General features: G+C 38.4%; 2 protein-coding genes across 2 annotated transcripts; both read left to right on the forward strand.

Annotated features, from left to right (window-relative positions):
* Nucleotides 1–1,248: 1,248 nt before the first annotated feature.
* On the forward strand, nt 1,249–8,205 carry LOC306760871 (beta-galactosidase-1-like protein 2; the record flags this gene model as incomplete). The annotated part of the gene is made up of 18 exons (XM_079246906.1): nt 1,249–1,418; nt 1,594–1,662; nt 1,753–1,848; nt 2,552–2,660; nt 2,725–2,817; nt 2,909–2,990; nt 3,125–3,189; nt 4,638–4,722; nt 4,978–5,115; nt 5,218–5,298; nt 5,439–5,545; nt 5,703–5,849; nt 5,938–6,009; nt 6,706–6,784; nt 7,173–7,260; nt 7,513–7,627; nt 7,871–7,987; nt 8,095–8,205. The coding sequence occupies exons 1-18, from the start codon at nt 1,255–1,257 to the stop codon at nt 8,203–8,205; spliced, it is 1,818 nt and encodes a 605-aa protein (XP_079103032.1). The 5' UTR covers nt 1,249–1,254.
* Nucleotides 8,206–9,018: 813 nt separating this feature from the next.
* ilvbl (ilvB (bacterial acetolactate synthase)-like) lies at nt 9,019–17,652 on the forward strand. The gene is made up of 14 exons (XM_079246346.1): nt 9,019–9,370; nt 10,254–10,455; nt 10,684–10,811; nt 10,976–11,226; nt 12,722–12,821; nt 12,980–13,077; nt 14,079–14,215; nt 14,795–14,929; nt 15,077–15,191; nt 15,278–15,447; nt 15,540–15,610; nt 15,752–15,823; nt 16,183–16,288; nt 16,411–17,652. The coding sequence occupies exons 1-14, from the start codon at nt 9,227–9,229 to the stop codon at nt 16,587–16,589; spliced, it is 1,908 nt and encodes a 635-aa protein (XP_079102472.1). The 5' UTR covers nt 9,019–9,226; the 3' UTR covers nt 16,590–17,652.
* Nucleotides 17,653–17,768: the final 116 nt, after the last annotated feature.

The following is a 17,768-nucleotide window of genomic DNA, read 5'->3' on the forward strand; positions in this document are numbered from 1 at the left end:
GAAATGTCTCTCTTGTCAAGTTGTCCCCGAGCATGCTGACCGATCGATCTGATTCAGGTGTGCCGGGAGCAGGAAACATCCAAAGCCTTCAGGACTGACTTTCGACACTCCTTGCCGATGAGGTTCTGCACAATGACTCGTTCATTTTCAGTCTGGTGTGTTGGGGCAGGGAAACATGGGACACCTGCATGATCGTGGCCCTCGGACTGAAACTGTAGATACCGTAAAAGATTGTTTCAGCTTATTGATTAGGTCCATGTAGGTCCCTCTGTTGGCTTTAGTACGATGATTGTGCAGTTTTAAAACACAGCATGCAGTCAAGTAACCTATTGCACAGGTGTTTTCTACACTTTTCTGGCTTTAAATAAAAAAATTTAAAAAAAAGTGAGTGTGTGTGTGTGTGTGTATGGGGGAAGGGGTGGTTGATTTTAAGTATTATTTTCTCACAGAATTTGTTTTTCGTAAATGCTCAAACAAACCAATGTTAATTATTAGATAAAAGCTTATCTGATAACTTCTCACGTTTATCTGATTTTCATAAAACTGCTTAAAAAAATCAAACTAACTTCCATGATTAAAAAAACAACAAAGTTCTGGTTAAACATGTTCAAGATAATCAGTCTAGGTTAAACATGTACACAAACTGGTTTTTATGGCAGGATAACCTTCGACCATGGCAACCTTATCCCATTTGGTTACATTTAGAGACACCCAAGGACGTCAGGAAATTCTTTCCGAGAACTGTGTCATCAAGGCTACATAACTGGAAAATATCATGCCTCCATGTTGCGACTGGGGGAGAAAGCGAGAGAGAGATTGCATTGTTGTTCTGAAACAACAATAGTTTCCCTTATTCACCGTGTTTGAGGCCTCCCAGCACCATCCGACCCTCCATTGCTTTCTGGTAGGCTCAGCACCAAGGGACAGCAGTGACAGGGTTTTGAATGTAATCTGGGTTTTTTTTCCCCATATTTCAGACATCCATGTTAAGACTTGGTAAGATTTTCTCTTACTTATACCTTATTAGCAGCCTTTGTACTTTTTAAATGTCCGTATTTTTATTATAATACATTTCATATATATAACTCATTAGTGTTTAAGTATTTTATAATATTTCAAACATTTTCATCCAGTTTTACATGTGATCATTTTGCTGTAACACGCTGCTACAACCTGCTTTATGATGTATTCTTTTCAGATTCAGTTTAAAGTAATTGCTCTAACCCCACTAGGTATCATTTTGAAGTGAGAACAATGAGCCATCTGGAGGGTCTGAGGGCAAATTCATCACAATTCACTCTAGATGGGAGGCCCTTCCGCATCCTGGGAGGCTCGACCCATTACTTCCGTGTCCCTAGGCCCTACTGGAGGGATCGGCTGTTGAAGATGAAGGCTTGTGGTCTTAATACTCTCACAACGTAGGTCTTTGCTGCATGTTATGTCTGCCGTAATTAAAGGAATCTCAGTGTTCTTTTACCAGTGTCTCCAGTAAAAACGCCATAGTAGATGTGTTTCTCTAAAACAAAATAAAAGGCCACTGGAGCATGTTGTTGCTTGAGATTCCTGGAGTCATTCCCTTAGTTTCTTTTTCAGATATGTGCCATGGAACCTGCATGAGCCTGAGAGAGGAGTTTTCAACTTTCAGGATCAGCTGGACGTTAAGTAAGGTCTTTGTATACTTACCCACATGGGGATGATAAACATTTGAAACAAAACTTAACATAATTTTAAAAAAACTTGTGTGTTTTACAGAGCTTACATCAGTTTAGCATATGAGGTGGGTCTCTGGGTGATCTTGCGACCTGGACCTTATATCTGTGCTGAATGGGATCTCGGTGGTTTACCAAGGTAGCATCACTTGCCTGTTACTTCACTGCGCTGCATACTGGTTTTGTCTATCTTGTTTATGCTCGCTCTTCTGCTGTGACAATCAGAATAAACACAACACAAATATAAAGTGTGATGTTCATTAGACAAAGCTGAGGTATTAAGTTGACAAGTGAGGACTAAGTGAGAGTCAGAGATTCGGATTCAGAGCAGGTAAAATGTTCAAAATAAAAGTAATTTTAGATCGTACACTTACAAGGAAATCATGAGGATCAACGTTAAAAAAGAAAAGGTTCAACAGAAACAAGTGAGTATAGGTAGAGAGGGGATAATGGCTGATTATGAGTGTGTTGGGAATGGCCATATTTGAGGATAGATAAGGTGAATAGATTTGAGTTATTCATTCATTTTCTCTACCGCTTAGTCCACAGGTGTCAAACTCCAGTCATCGAAGGCTGATAGCCTGCATGTTTTTGTTGTCTTCATGCTCCAACACACCTGACTGAAATGAATGAATAGGTTGACAAGAAACCGTTGGATCTATTCAATTTGAGTCAGGTGTGTTGGTGCAGTGGGAGAACCCTAACCCTAACCCCCCCCCAGTGAGGCTCGAACCAGCATCGCTCTTGCTGTGAGGCTGCAGTGATAATCACTACGCCAACGATTTGAGTCTGATTAAACCGAATAGGCTACGAGCAAACCACATTGTTCCTGTGTTTTTCAGCTGGCTGCTGCAAGACGAAGACATGCAGCTGAGAACAACTTATCCTGGATTTGTAGATGCTGTCAACTTGTACTTTGATAGGCTCATCTCAGTCGTCAAACCCCTGATGGTAAATCCACATTCCTGATTAATCATAACATTCAGTGTTTGAAAACTCACCAAATGTTCCTTAGTTTGAAGAGGGAGGTCCAATCATCGCAGTCCAAGTTGAAAACGAGTACGGCTCATACGCCAAAGATGAGGACTACATGCCATTTGTAAAGAATGTGAGTTCTTTCATGTCTTTCATTGTCACTTAAAGTGTTTAATTTTTAGTTAATTAGTTCAGCGTCCTCTGTGAATTTTTTTTTCCTGCAGTGTCTCCAGTCCAGAGGGGTCAATGAGCTCCTCTTGACTTCAGATAACTGGGAAGGCTTGAGATATGGAGGAACTGAGGGAGGTAATAAGGACATAACAAGAGACAAAAAAGAAATTCTTTGATTTGCTTAATTAAGCTTAATTAAGCTTTTTCTTCTATTGTATTGTGTTGTTTATTGTATTGTGTTTAATAAGCTCATATCTTGTTAATTTCAGTTCTAAGAACAATAAATCTTCAGAGACTGTCATTTGGAGCTATTCAGCACTTAGCTGATATGCAGGCAAGTAAAGGTGATAGGTGGTCTTTGATGATTCTAGCAGTCTGACATTGGTTGTCATTGTGGCTTATCTGTAAGAATAAAATATACAGCCTTAGACATCGAAGTCATAGTTCATCTCAGTGGCAAGCGGCAAGGGGACTTATTTTCCTATAGTTCTTTAAAAACAACATGTCACAAAACAAAAAATGTCCAGCTGCCTTTCACTGACCCATTTATAGTCTGTGCATACTGGATTCCTTACATTGCTTAAGGTGTTTTTTGGTCAAATTTGTTGAAGTTATTTACATATATTTGTGGAACAGGCTAATTGCAAAAAATTAGAATATGTCTCATATATGAGCCGCTTTCTAGAAAAGCGTCTGATAAATGACTGGACTAGACTAGACTAGACTAGAATAGAATAGAATAGAATAGAAAAATGGAATAAGTCGTTTTGGCTTCTCTAACACCGCATTTACAGCAATAGCTACAATGTTACAATACAATACATTTGAATCAGAATCTTTATCTGCCATTTTGCTGTAGGGACAATTAAATTAAAGAGTCACAACAATTTCTGCCATCAGTAATGAGCTGCTATAGAAAGTAGTTTTAAGATTTCTCTGGGTGAGAACACAGCTCCAAAAACGTCAAACATAATTGCCTCAACGATATTAAGCCTACTTGGAAATTTATTTAAATGTTTTCATATTAGTTTTCCCCACTGATGGATGATGCCAGCTTCCATTGCAACAAAATTTGCGCTGATCACTGCTTGTACTTGCTCAAAATGAAAGAGGAGTGCCCTCCATGCAGTGTGCAAGATTTCACGGTGCCTCTTTGAAAACAACCAATATTTTACCTGAGTGCAACATTGGACACAGTCTATATCTGGATTAAGACAGGACCGTCAGTATATACAACCCAATTTCACTGGGTTATTGTTCAAGCAAGCTAGGAGCGACGAAAGTAACCAGAAAAGAAAAAAGCTGGGATTATTAACTCTGTCTCCTATGTTTTTTTTCCTAATTGTTGTTATAAGTATTAGTTAGTATATTTGATATGCTGAGAGAAAATACTTTCAACAATTCACAGCATACTAACAATTCTGCAAACATTTTATTGTGGAAAAAGAAAGAAAAGGCCATGAAGCTATCTTCCAACATGGCTGCCAGAATAATGTTTACAAAGCAGGCAACCAACCACAAATCACAAACAGCAGTGAGAAGCATATTGTCATACATGTGAAACGTTTTTTTTTTTCTCTCCCATGAATCTTAGAAAGCTGGTGTGATGCAAGCTCTGAAAGATATTTTGCCCACCAAAATGATTCCTGCTGCAAATGTTACAGTACCAGCCTATCTATACATTTTTAAAGCGTTTTTGTCCTTTTTTTTTTTTCTAAATCAGTAATGTGCAACATTTATTAAATATCTATTAATACATTTTTGTTTTTGTGTTCAATGTAGCCCCAGAAACCTTTAATGGTGATGGAGTATTGGTCTGGGTGGTTTGACGTCTGGGGAGGGCATCATCATGTATTCCATGCAGAAGGTACAATAAGGCTAAGCTGTTGTTCGTTTTCAACATCTGTCTCTCTGTTTCACTCACATCATTACCATCATTTCCAATATTCATGGCAGACATGTGAACGTATTGTGAACATGTATCGTGTTTTATTTGTGAATATAAGCTGCTTCACTGCATCCCACATAGATACTTTAACAGCGAGGAGCATTACTGTAACGCTTATTAGCCTGTCTTTCTATGTAATATGTCATAATTTATCAAAAGTCTGCCCCTTAACAGACATGCTAGCAGTGGTATCTGAGATTTTAGAGAGAGGTGTTTCCATTAACCTGTACATGTTCCATGGTGGAACCAACTTTGGCTTCATGAATGGAGCAATGGACTTTGGCACCTACAAACCTCAAGTCACAAGTTACGGTACGATGGGAACTGAGGAACAAAGATCGTTTTAGACACCTAATAAACATACTTTCACATTCATATCAATCTGTGCTGGTTTTGTAAATGTTCTTTTGCCAGATTACGACGCTCCTCTATCTGAAGCTGGAGACTGCACCACAAAATACCAACTCTTGAGGAATTTATTCAGCCAGTACCACTGTAAGGTCGTCAGCATCCTTATGTCATGATTCCATGAGAACAGATGTGCACATAACAATGATTTTGTTGTCTTCATTATCTAGAAAGCTAATTGATGCATGATTACCCTTGATTAAATATTTTGCCAACTTGTTTTCCAGCTGAGCGTCTTCCTGAAGTGCCCTCTCCTCAGGAGACAAGAGCTTACGAGCCTGCTTTCATGCAGCAGCACCTTTCCCTGTGGGACAGCTTGCAGTTTGCAGAAAAGGTAATCTACAGATGGCAAGCACTTGGCTGGTATTACAGCTGATTATGGAATCTAGAAAACACAAAATTATGTCTACACTGAGCGGGTGAATAAACAATCACTTCATGAAGAAAAGCTAAAGTCGTGTGCCACATAAGCAAGTGTGTCTATCATACAGCCGTACAGGTCAGAAAAGCCAGTGAACATGGAGAACCTCCCAGTCAACAACGACAATGGTCAGTCATACGGTTATACACTGTATGAGACCACCATCACAAGTGGAGGAACGCTGAACTCCAGGAACAACATCAGAGACAGGGCATTGGTGAGGACACACAGATATACCCATATGAAGACACACATGCTGTTTGTGCATAAATACACACAAACCTGTAACTGTTGATTTTCTCCAGGTTTTTGTGGATAGAGAATGTGTTGGTTGTTTGGACTACAAGACTCATGAAGTTGGACTTCCCGATGTCAAGGTATATGGAAGTTTTATCTTTTATGTTGTCATCTCAAACACACCTGTCTATGACTCTGGAAGCATCTGGACTCTTACAACTAAACCATGTTATGATTTGGTCATGTTTTCCTTTTGTTCTAGATGCAGAGATATAATGTTTCAGTTGAAGCATACATATGATGCTTTATTGCTGCATGGTACATACTGTTGAGAAACTGTGATTTTCAACAAGAACCTTTCCTTTCTAATGATAAAACAGGTTTACACATTAACTAAGTCTGTTTTAGTTAAACTTTGAACGTTAAGGAGAACAGGAATTCTTGATAATGCTATTATGAGGCCTCATCTCTCCAATTTTGGCTGCCCAACAAATCAAATCTATGAATCAAACCAGGGCCTTCTGTGAGGAGAATTTATAGCCTCTCTATGTAGGGCACACATTCAGCCAATTCAGACATGTGGTGCCACAATGCCTTTTAGTAATGTAATGATGGCCAATAGATTGTATAATCTCTCTTTTTTTTTCTTTAGGTAAATAAATTTAGGAAGTTCCAAAATCATATTGCATCCTTTTGCTTCCATTTTCTGCACTGTGTTAGCACCATATGCACTTCCTAGGTGTTCATACTTTTTTATTTGCCATTCAGTCCAGCATTTAAGTATTTCAAGCTTTCAGGTCATAAATCTACAAGTAACACTTTTTTGTCCATCAAAGGGGACAAGGACATTGGGTTTACTTGTGGAGAACTGTGGAAGAGTGAATTATGGGAAAGCTCTTGACGAACAGCGCAAAGGTATTCATACATTATACATTCAGATATATGGTGGTCTATTTATACCAGCTTATAATTACTCCAGTGATCCACACCAGTCTTATTGATCTATACCAGGGGTGCCGAAAGTCAGTCCTGGAGGGCCGCTGTCCTGTAGGTTTTTGATGTATCCCTGTATCAACACACCTGGCTTATATTAAATGAATCCAACAGCACACAAAGGTCTGCACAATGACTGGTTAATTTGAGTCAGGTGTGTCAGAGCAGAGATATATGCAAAAACTTTGGGTCTGTGGCCCTCGAGGACCAGAGCTGGACACCCCTCATCTATACTAAAACCACACTAAAATGACACTGTTCTGCTCTTGTCATTCCACTGTATTGCATGTTGTCTCATAATGTGTTGCAGGTATTGTGGGAGATGTTGAGTTGAATCATACACCGCTGAGAGGATTCACAATCTTCTGTTTAGATCTGAAGCCAAACTTTATTAAAAGGTTTGATATTAAATGTAAAACTTTGTGTCAGATCTATGGAGACTGGTTCATAGTGTCAACTAACTTTTAATTTCTTTTAGAATAGTTATAATATTGATATACACATTGAATCTTGCTTTTATTTAATATGTGTTTATGGTTAATATCGGATCCATACATTTATTTGCTCATAGGCCAAGTTATGTTGTTCAAATGCATTAATGAAAACTGCAACTACACTGTGTGATCAAATAAATGTTGGTCTTGTTTTAGATTAACAAATTCTAGTCAGTGGAAAACCGACTTCAAATCACCATCTGTCCCAGCATTTGTCCAGACCAGACTCTGTGTGGATGGCCCACCCAAAGACACCTTCATCAAACTCCCTGTAAATATAATAGCTTATTTCATTTGTTTGGTTGAATGCAGCTAAACGATCTAGAAAATCCACTGTTTTGGATAATATTCTATATCCTTAAGAAACTTAATAGTAGTAAATAAAATGTTGTTGGATCTAAACATTTGATTTGGAAAGCTTTTCTCTGCTTCATTGTAATTTATGGTTTTTTATTTTAAAAAAATATTAATTTCCAGTCTCACATTATTTAATAAATGCTGCATTTGCCTGTAGGGTTGGGGTAAAGGAGTTGTATTTGTTAATGGGCAGAACCTTGGCCGTTACTGGTTCATCGGTCCCCAGCAATTCCTCTATCTCCCTGGACCTTGGCTCAGAAGTGGAGAAAATCAGGTGCAATCTATGAGAACTGCAGATATAATTCATTTGTTGGTAAATTCCAAGTACTTTTTGTAGAAAACTATATGTTATATGATCAGTATCTTTCTGTTCTCTTTCAGATCGTTGTTTTCGAGGAGCAAAAGGTGGCTGCCAAAATATTGTTTGCTGAAAATCCTGATCATGGAAAGACTGTTGATGTTTACAGACTTCCCTTTTGCACACTTCTATGAATAAAGTGCTCAAACTTGGCTTTACATATGCAAATATAGCTATACACATTAAGTAAGAGATATCTTATTGATACTGAAATTTACGCCACTCCAAACATTTTTTTTTATGTTTCAGATTATAACCAGTTAATGAAATGTCTAATAGTTATTTTCAAATCCTGTTTGTGCAAGTCTGTTTGATCATGTTAATTTACATATAGCCAAATGTTTCTGCTGTTTATTCCACGTCTTTATGTCTACAAACCATAACTTGCAACAGAATTCAACCTTCTGATTTGACTTGCAGCATTTCAGGCTGAACTTTGCTCTGTTTAGATAAACCTTCATTGAAACACCCACAGAAGGTTTTTGTTGGACAAGATACTTGTCAATTTCCCGAATGAAGGGCTTGCTTTCAGAGGATACACCTCTTTCACATAAGCTCAACAGTGATATAATAAAACAGCCATTTTTATAACCATGGCGACACAACGACAACCGGAAATAAGCTTTTTACACACAGCAAAAACGATACATGTTTTTTCATTTTTTTATATCATCGTGAAAATAAATAGGCATAGATTGGAAATACATATTCAATTTATTCATTACTACCATTTATAACTTGTATATGTGATATTTTCCGCAAAGCTTGTGTTTAACAAATATATCTTTTCCATAAAGCTTTTATTCTGAAACATCTTTCCGGAAATCACTTTTATACTTTCTGCTAGCTTGACATGTACATCTCTAAGCTAGTCGCTGACGTTCATGTGTCAGCACTGCAGTTGCAGAAAGAGCACAGGGTTATTCAGGCTTGTTTTAAAGGCGGAATGTCCTTCAAAGCTCCTCCTCTCTGACTAAATATGCGACGGCTATGTCGTAAAAGTACTCGCAGAATTTGACTTTTTTTTTTTTTCTTAATAGCTTCACTGTTATTTTGTGCGCAGCTTCGCCTTATATATTAGCATAGCCTGAACAAGTGAACTACTGAACTACAACAAGGTTTCTTGATCAAGTTCACACCACTTTTATCAGTTTTATGATCACGTTTTTTCTTCCTGGTGGCGACATGGACTCTCTGGGATGCATTGGGACTGTTCTCGGATGCTCTGCTTGTGTGGTAGTTGGTGGGCTTGTGTTTGCAGCTTACAAAATTGGTTTATTCTACCAGCTGTTTCATAAGGTAAGTGTTGACAAGTCACCATTATTACGAGAAACTTGTTTTTTTTTTTTTTTTTCCCCCTTTCCCTTCGTGATAAAAGAGCTACCCGGCAATGTGGCGTTCAGTCAGTGTAAATACACCTTCATGGTCATTTGCCCTCATTTGGTCACCTGTGGTTTCATGGCTAACACAGGTGGCAGTGTAACCTGATATCCATCTACGTAAACTTTGAACAGTTTTACTGTTTTCTTGCACAAAGACTATCAAAACAGAGGTTGTTAGTGAGATAGCGCAAAGCCAAAGGGCACGTCATTGGTGCAAGCCCCAACAAAATTGTGTTATTAATAATGAAAAGCTACCAACAGGGCCGGAGTAAAAGTGCACAGGTCCCTGGCCCCAGAGTATTCCAGGGGCCCCCTTCTCCACCGCAACATTGTAAAAATTGTGAATGACACACTGTAAAACAGTGTTTCTAACATTTCTCAGCCAGTGGTACCAATAGCAATACACTAGACACTGTGCTGTAACTATCTGGCTTTTATGTACATTTTGTTTCATGTCCAAACTGCTGGTATATGCTCTTCGTGGGCCCCACATCAAATCAAATCAAAGATACTTTATTAATCCCAGAGGGGAAATTCAAAGTGCCCCAAGTGGACATGGGCCCCTGGGCCTGTGCCCATAATGCCCATTGGATAATCCGGCCTTGGCTGCCAAAGTAGAGAAAGACATAGTGAGACAACTGACCATAGGAGGTGCAATAATTTTACAGTACGTCTTATCTGCTTATCTAAGATGGATCTCTTTTCTACTTTGCACAACTGCTGATAATTTGTTATTTGATAAAGCAATAATAACTTGTGTTTTCTCTCTTATTCCTTTATCTTCCTGTCTTGTTTCTTAGACTGAGACAAAGAGCCCTAGACATGGTGGTGAGAATGTGGCAGAGGTTCTCCGTGCACATGGGGTCAAGTTCCTTTTCACCCTTGTCGGTGGGCACATCTCACCCATCCTTGTGGCTTGCGAGAAGGTGGGCATCCGCATTGTGGATACCAGACACGAGGCTACTGCTGTTTTCGCTGCCGATGCTGTGGCAAGACTCTCAGGTGCAGACACAAGTTACATAAGTTTACTTTATCACAACTTATGTTGGCACATGTTATGGAGGATGAAGGTGTTGCAACTTTGTTGAGGCAGTACAAAATTTCCCCAGGCAGGTGTTATGTCGTTTCATGAATAAACATACCTTAATTCCTTTTGTGGTTAAATCTTTATATTAGAAATGTAAACATTATGGTGCAAGTTGATGGTGGTGATGTTGCTCTCTGCACCAGGCACTGTTGGTGTTGCAGCAGTGACTGCTGGCCCTGGTCTGACTAACACAGTGACTGCAGTAAAGAATGCTCAAATGGCTGAATCACCATTACTGCTTTTGGGAGGAGCTGCTGGTACACTACTGCAGGTAAATTCGATTCAAATACTCAATTTCTATAAGATATGAACGTATAGATGGAAATTAACAGAAGAAAATAATCTCTGGTTAAAAGATGGGTGTAATTTTTTTTGCCAGATGTTGTATGTGGTGCTTCTATAAATGGACTTTACTTGAATGTGTTTGTTGTACAGGGCAGAGGAGCATTGCAAGACATAGACCAGATGTCTCTCTTCAAGCCATTGTGTAAGTTCTGTGCCTCCATCAGGACAGTAAGGGAGATTGTGCCTACGGTTAGGAAGGCCCTTGCCATTGCTCAGTCGGGAACGCCTGGTCCTGTTTTCATAGAGTTTCCCATTGACACACTATATCCCTACCACCTGGTGTCCAAAGAGTTTGGTGTTAAGAACCCTCCCAAAGGCCTGATGGGAAAAATCGTGACATGGTAAGTTATCAGAAAACACAGTAATGTTTTATTTTTCACTAATCTATAGTAAAAAAACAAAAAACAAAACCCGGAATGAAGTAAACTCTGTGAAAATGGAAGATGTGCCCAAGCCTGATCTTTGAGATCTACCATCCTGCAACTTTAAAGGGGTGCTTTTATGGTATTTCAAGTTTTTTTTTAGCTTTCTACAGTGTTACAGTGTTGAATCCTCATCAGACATGCGAACGGCGCTGTTTTTTTTTTTATCACCTAAACGCATGTTTGAGTTTGAGTTCCAGCACGCTCTCCGTTCGGTTTCCATGGCGACGAAAAACGCGTCGTTTTAGAGAGTTTTTTCTACTTGGAAATCCTTGTGACGTCCCGGGGGATAAGGTTCGGTGATTGGTTACCTTCTACTGGTTAACAAGAGCATGTACAAATACATCAGGCGGGTGGAAAACGTCGGATAAAGTTATTTCGAACGATGGCTGGTGAGTTGACCAAAGAGTGACATCCTGCTGCATTCGTTGCTGTGGGTTGCTGTTTTCCACTTCGTTTTCAGGGTCTGATTCAGGTTCCAACATGTAGGGTTGTATGCTATGTGTTGACATTGTATTTTGTTTTTTTTATTGAGTTCATATTAGCCTAATCCTTCTGTTTATGAGATGTTACAATGACGGCGAAAGCAGGTGCGGAGCGCGCTCCCGATGTAGCGCAGTGGCGGGAGGCGGGGCTTAATGCGGAAGAGTCTCAATCCACTCGTTTTGCCCACAGGCTGATCTGACAGCCTACGGAGAGGGTTGGTCTGAAGTAAATAAAGCGATTTGTGACAATAACTCGATCAATCCCAGCCCTTCTGGTCTCAGAAATAAAAATAAATTAGCCTGAAATGCACATAATAGTTCCACTTTAAGGCCTTATCCACATGTAGCTGGGTATTTCACAAAACAAAAGTATTTTTCCATGATTTGACCTGCGAAAGCGCAGATTTACAGCATTAAAAATGATCATTTCAAACACCTCCAACCAAAGTGAAGACTTACAAATACTGGGTTTGTTCATCTGCATGTTGACAGACATGACCAGAGATTTGGGTTTCGAAATGTCACTGCCTATGACAAAAAAGCTCAATGCCACATGTGGGTCCAGTGTTTACACTTAAAAACGGCATGGATTCCCTGTGACTGTAATTAGCAATGTGCTTTTGCAGTTAGGTGTGGACAGATGTTTTTTAAAACGACGTTGTGATGTGGACTCAAGGTTTTTTGCGGGCATGTATTCGGTTTTTACAGAAACTCAGCTATGTGTGTACATCTCCAGCGCACCTGAATCCAATGAATCTCTTGTTACCGGGCCTCTTTAGAGCTGAATGACACGTGCATGAGGGAATTCAGCCATTTGATTCAGGTGTGTTGGAGAAGGACGCATCTAAGAGGGACTGTAGATCTCCAGGACCGGACTTGGGCGCTTGTGATGAAAAATTATTCAGTGTCAAAGTTTGGTTTCTTTTAAGTTACCTCAATAATCACCTAATGAACCTTTTCGCTGGAGCCTGGGAAACAAGAGATGTTTCACCACTTCCTGTTCACATCCCTCAGGCCGCAGACGAGCAGGTATTTTCTGTTTTTAGTTTTAAACTGCTGATTTTCATGTTTTATTGATGAGGTCATACTTTTATGTACCCTTTTCAGATCAGTCTTTCATTTTGTACTCTTAAAAGAATACAAACCAGTTTTATATTGTTTACTTCATTTCTCTCAATGCAAACCAGTTACAAAGGTGCATAGAGCTTGTGAGCAGAGCCAAGAAACCAGTGATTCTTCTGGGAAGCCAAGCAACGCTACCTCCAACGCCAGCTGGTGACATTAGGTACAGAAAAATCCTCTTTGTGTTGTTTGTTTGACACTCTTTACTGTTTGATTGTTTGCTGATCATTCGGGATATCCCAGGTCTTTCAATATTTTGTTCAGTTTGTGTCGAAAACAATAATGGGTGGTAAAGATGGCAGTAGGGTGTGGGCTGTAGGGGACGGACTCTAACTCTAGAAGTTAGAAGTACAACATTATATTGACATTTGCGATACAGTTTTAGTCTCGACTTAAGACATGTTTCACCATACCTGTTGCTGTTTTTAAACACAAGTCTGACGCCCAGCTCAACAAAAACTAAATCTCTAATCAGAGATAACAGGTGCTATGATGCATGTTAAATACTCTGTGTTTTATTCAGGCTTTCCTCCTTATGCTTTGTGCAGTCATAAGCCAAAAGGCTGTTTTATGTGTTGTTTAGCACTTCTGTCACAGAAAATGCACTAAACGCCCAACAGTTCATCCATGAAAAGAGCAGGTTGTTTGAATAGAGATTACTGGAAATCGTAACAATGTTTTTTCAACTAAGCATGGAGAAGAATGCTGTCTTAGTAGTGTTGATTGGGTAGATTTTTAAGCTATTATACGTTATACCTGCACGGTGACAGCTGCACCCAAACTGTTAACCTGATTCTCAACAGGTGCGTGTATTCCTGAAATGATTCCATAGTCTTTCAGTAAAACTTAAATTCATTTTATTCATTGATTTTTTTATTTTATTTTATTTTTTTTAAATCTACATCAATTATGCAGCTATACTAACTTTCTAATCTATATTGGATCAAGGATCAGTGGTGTTGACTGAACTTGTCAGCAAATTATTTCCTAAATCTATTCCTCCTTCCCTCTGCTGACAGTTTGTATTCCAAGTTGCTAAATCCATACTGAGTTCTCAGTTAATCTCAACCTAAAAAGGTTTTGCTCTGAGATTAAAATCCATAGTTGGCTGTTTCATTTTGATGTTATCTTTATTATGTTGCAAAATGACTTCCTCAATTTTAGGAGGGCTTTGGAGGACCTGGGTATACCCTGCTTTCTTGGAGGCATGTCCCGTGGTATACTGGGTAAAGACAGTCCCATCCACATCCGACAGAATAGACGAGACGCTTTAAAGGAGGCCGACTTGGTTCTCTTGGCAGGTCAGGCATGACTTTTACAATCGACTGTATATCTATGTTTCTCTAACGTTTAAGTTTGGCTTAAATTCTCACATTGACAGCAGTGTTAGATCAGTGAACAAATATGCTCCTGTGATGTGTAAAGCTGCAAAAGTCTTCCTGAAATACAGTTTGACTTTATTTTGCACACTGTGGTGCAGAAAAATGCAGTCTTTAACATATGGATTCAGAATCGATTGTTTTTTTTTTTTTAATACTCAATCAAAAATAAACACCAACATGTAACATCACTGTGGCTACATCCATATTTGGTATACATTAAATTATTTTTACTGGTGTGCTTTAGCATGATAACATGGTAATAACATCATTTTCACAGCTAATTAATAATGATACAAGACAAAAGTGAACAAGTTAATATACAGTGATAGTGTAAAGGGTTAACCGTGGTTAGTTTTATAATTAAATTCTAATAACTGAGTCATTTAGTAACGTTTTGAGGAAAAACAATCACCCATTAATGAAATTAAATAAATGCATTAGGAACTTGTTCTTTCTTTAAATATGTGTAGAAGGTCATTTCATGTCCTGTGTTTGCAGGTACTGTGTGTGACTTCAGGCTGAGTTATGGCAGAGTTCTCAACAGACGCAGCAAAATCATCGCCGTCAACCGAGACAAATCGCAGCTGCTGAAAAACTCTGATATGTTCTGGAAACCAACTATAGCAATTCAGGGTGCGTTCACAGCCTTCAATTGTCATCATTAATGTTTATTATAAATTTAACAGAATATTTCTGTGTTTTTCTATTTCTTTTGAACTTTGACTCAAATACTTGGCCATGTTAGATATAAAAACAAGATTTTTGTTTCTCTTATTATAGGTGATGCTGGTTCGTTTTTAGTGCGCCTTTCTAAAGGGCTAAAGGGCCACCGCTGTCTAGAGGAATGGCCACAGAGCCTCAAAGCTGGAGATCTGACCAAAGAAAATGCAAACAGGTATCCCACTGGTGGAATCAGTGTTGATGCAAACATCGTAATGAAACCTAATTTCTCCTTCACATAAACTACTTTTTCTATTTCAGGGCTAAAGCTGAAGAGAAGACTGAACACCACTTAAATCCCTTGAAAGTTCTCCACTGTGTGGATGAGCTGATGGCTGAGGACAGCATCATTGTAGCAGATGGGGGAGATTTTGTAGGAAGTGCTGCTTACATAATGAGGCCGAGAGGGCCTCTGCGTTGGCTAGATCCAGGTTTATTTCTTTTACAAAGCACAATTTGCTTTGATTTGCTCATTTTGTTTTATTGTTTCATAGCATATTCTTATTGGTCCTGGTTCCTTTAGGAGCTTTTGGGACTCTGGGAGTTGGAGGAGGTTTTGCTCTGGGAGCAAAACTGTGCCGGCCGGAGTCTGAGGTATATTGATATTGGTAGTTGGTTTGATTTTCTTTATCAATCATCCATCCATTCACTTATTCTAGTGCAGGGTTGCAGGTGATCATCTTTTCCTCAGTTTTAATCCTCTCCCTATAAAATAATAATTTGCATGCCTTTCAGGTGTGGATAGTCTACGGCGATGGCTCTTTGGGGTACAGCGTTGCAGAGTTTGACACATTTACCAGACACAAGGTAAAATCCTCCTAGAACTTTGAAACTACGTTTAAGAAATAAATTTAACATGTGTGATACTTTAAAAAAAATAAATAAAAAATAAAATAAGTATGATAATAGTTAAAATTTTTGTCAAAGCTGGCATGATTTAACAGATAAAAGAAGAATGCAAAGTTAAGTAGATAAAAGTTGTCAATCAGGTACAGTCGGCACATGTTCGCACAGCCTGAAGAATATCCAAAAGTTTGATATTTTATGGATGAATTAACTTTTCCAATTATCAAAACCATGTAAAAACGGGCATGTTGGAGTGTGCACGTTTTGTTTCCTTGATGTCTTTTGATAACATTCTTGTTAATGAACTTTTGGTTCCCTAGACACCAGTTATAGCTGTTGTGGGAAACGATGCGTGCTGGAGTCAGATATCCAGAGAGCAGGTTCCCATCCTCGGTAGCAATGTGGCCTGCGGCCTTGCATTTACAGGTATGTTTTCAGCACATATGTAAAATACACACAGATTATGTCCCATTCTCTTATTTCGCATTATGTTTTATGTATCAGCTGTTAAATGGCAAACTACATATATTTATTTCTTTCTTTTGCAGATTATCACACAGTGGCAGAGGGTTACGGTGGTAAGGGCTACCTTGTGGGGCAAGAAGATGAGGATCGATTAAGTGACATTGTGAAACAGGCTCAGAAGAACACAGAGGAGGGAAAGGCTACACTTCTTAATGTTCTGATTGGGAAAACCAACTTCAGAGAAGGATCCATCTCTGTATAACGCAGTTGTTTCGTTAACCTGCTTTTTCCTCTAATGTTGGCTTCCTTTTAAAAACTTAAATAGTCAGGTTCTGTGAAGGATTTTAGCTCTAAACTTTGTTCCGACCTCTTATAAATCATATAAACCATTCATTTCAGTAGCAGAAAAACTTTGATAAAAAGCTTAATATTTTGAAAATGATGAATGAATGCTACAAATACCAAAATTCAAAGCACTGATCTGCTGAAGTAATTAAATATTTTGATATATGAATGGCTGAAACAGCAATGTATGCAGAATTAGTTAAGCATCAAAACCCAAATTGACAACATTCAGCCAATAACACTTTATTTCCTGTTTCATACTGAAAAGGGAAACACACTAAAAGCCAACTTTTGTCTATTCTGCTGTTGCATTTAAAGGGAACACATGGACATCAGGATACTATCCTCTATATTTTGAATTGTTCTTTTCTTTTTTTTTTTTTTTTTTTTACCATTAAACAATCATTGCAAACAGACCAGTAACTTATATTTGTCATAAAGTGCATTGACTGTAGTTATCAAATGGAACCAGAATGCCTTTTTTTTCCTGTTCTGACATGAGCAGAAAGCTTTTTCTTTGGTTTTGGGAAATCTTAGTGCTGTAATATGCAATCAGTTGATGAATTGAGATGAAAAAAATTGATTGACTGGGATATTTTTGAATGTTCACGAATGTCATAATGGTATGCCTTTTAATGTTTGATTGTATATTTTAATACATTGCTGTGTTTAGACTGGAAATGTACCTTGATTCAGTCATGAATTAAAGCAATGTTTAATATTAACTAGTAGTGATGGATTTCAAGTTGTACACATAGTGATCAGTAGAGCTGAGCTTCTTCAAACCCATCTATGATCCCATGCATCTTGATCTAACCCAGAGTGAACTGCTTCATGGAACTCATATTTTATACAGTTTAATGACAACAGAACCATTTATTGAAAGAAAAGTTAGCTCAGACCCTAATTTATGATCTCTGATTCATTTCCAACTAATGTCATTCACCTACACTGAAGAGTGTTGCATATCTCAATATAAATAAATAGAACTTAACACAAGAACATCTTCATTTTATGTAATTAATCTTGTGACATCTGGAAAAATAATCTTAACAATCTGCTAAGAATGCCTAATTTTAACTATAATTTTAGCATT

This window comes from Telmatherina bonti (genome assembly GCF_933228915.1).
Source record: "Telmatherina bonti genome assembly, chromosome: 9".
Taxonomy (NCBI): Eukaryota; Metazoa; Chordata; class Actinopteri; order Atheriniformes; family Telmatherinidae; genus Telmatherina; species Telmatherina bonti.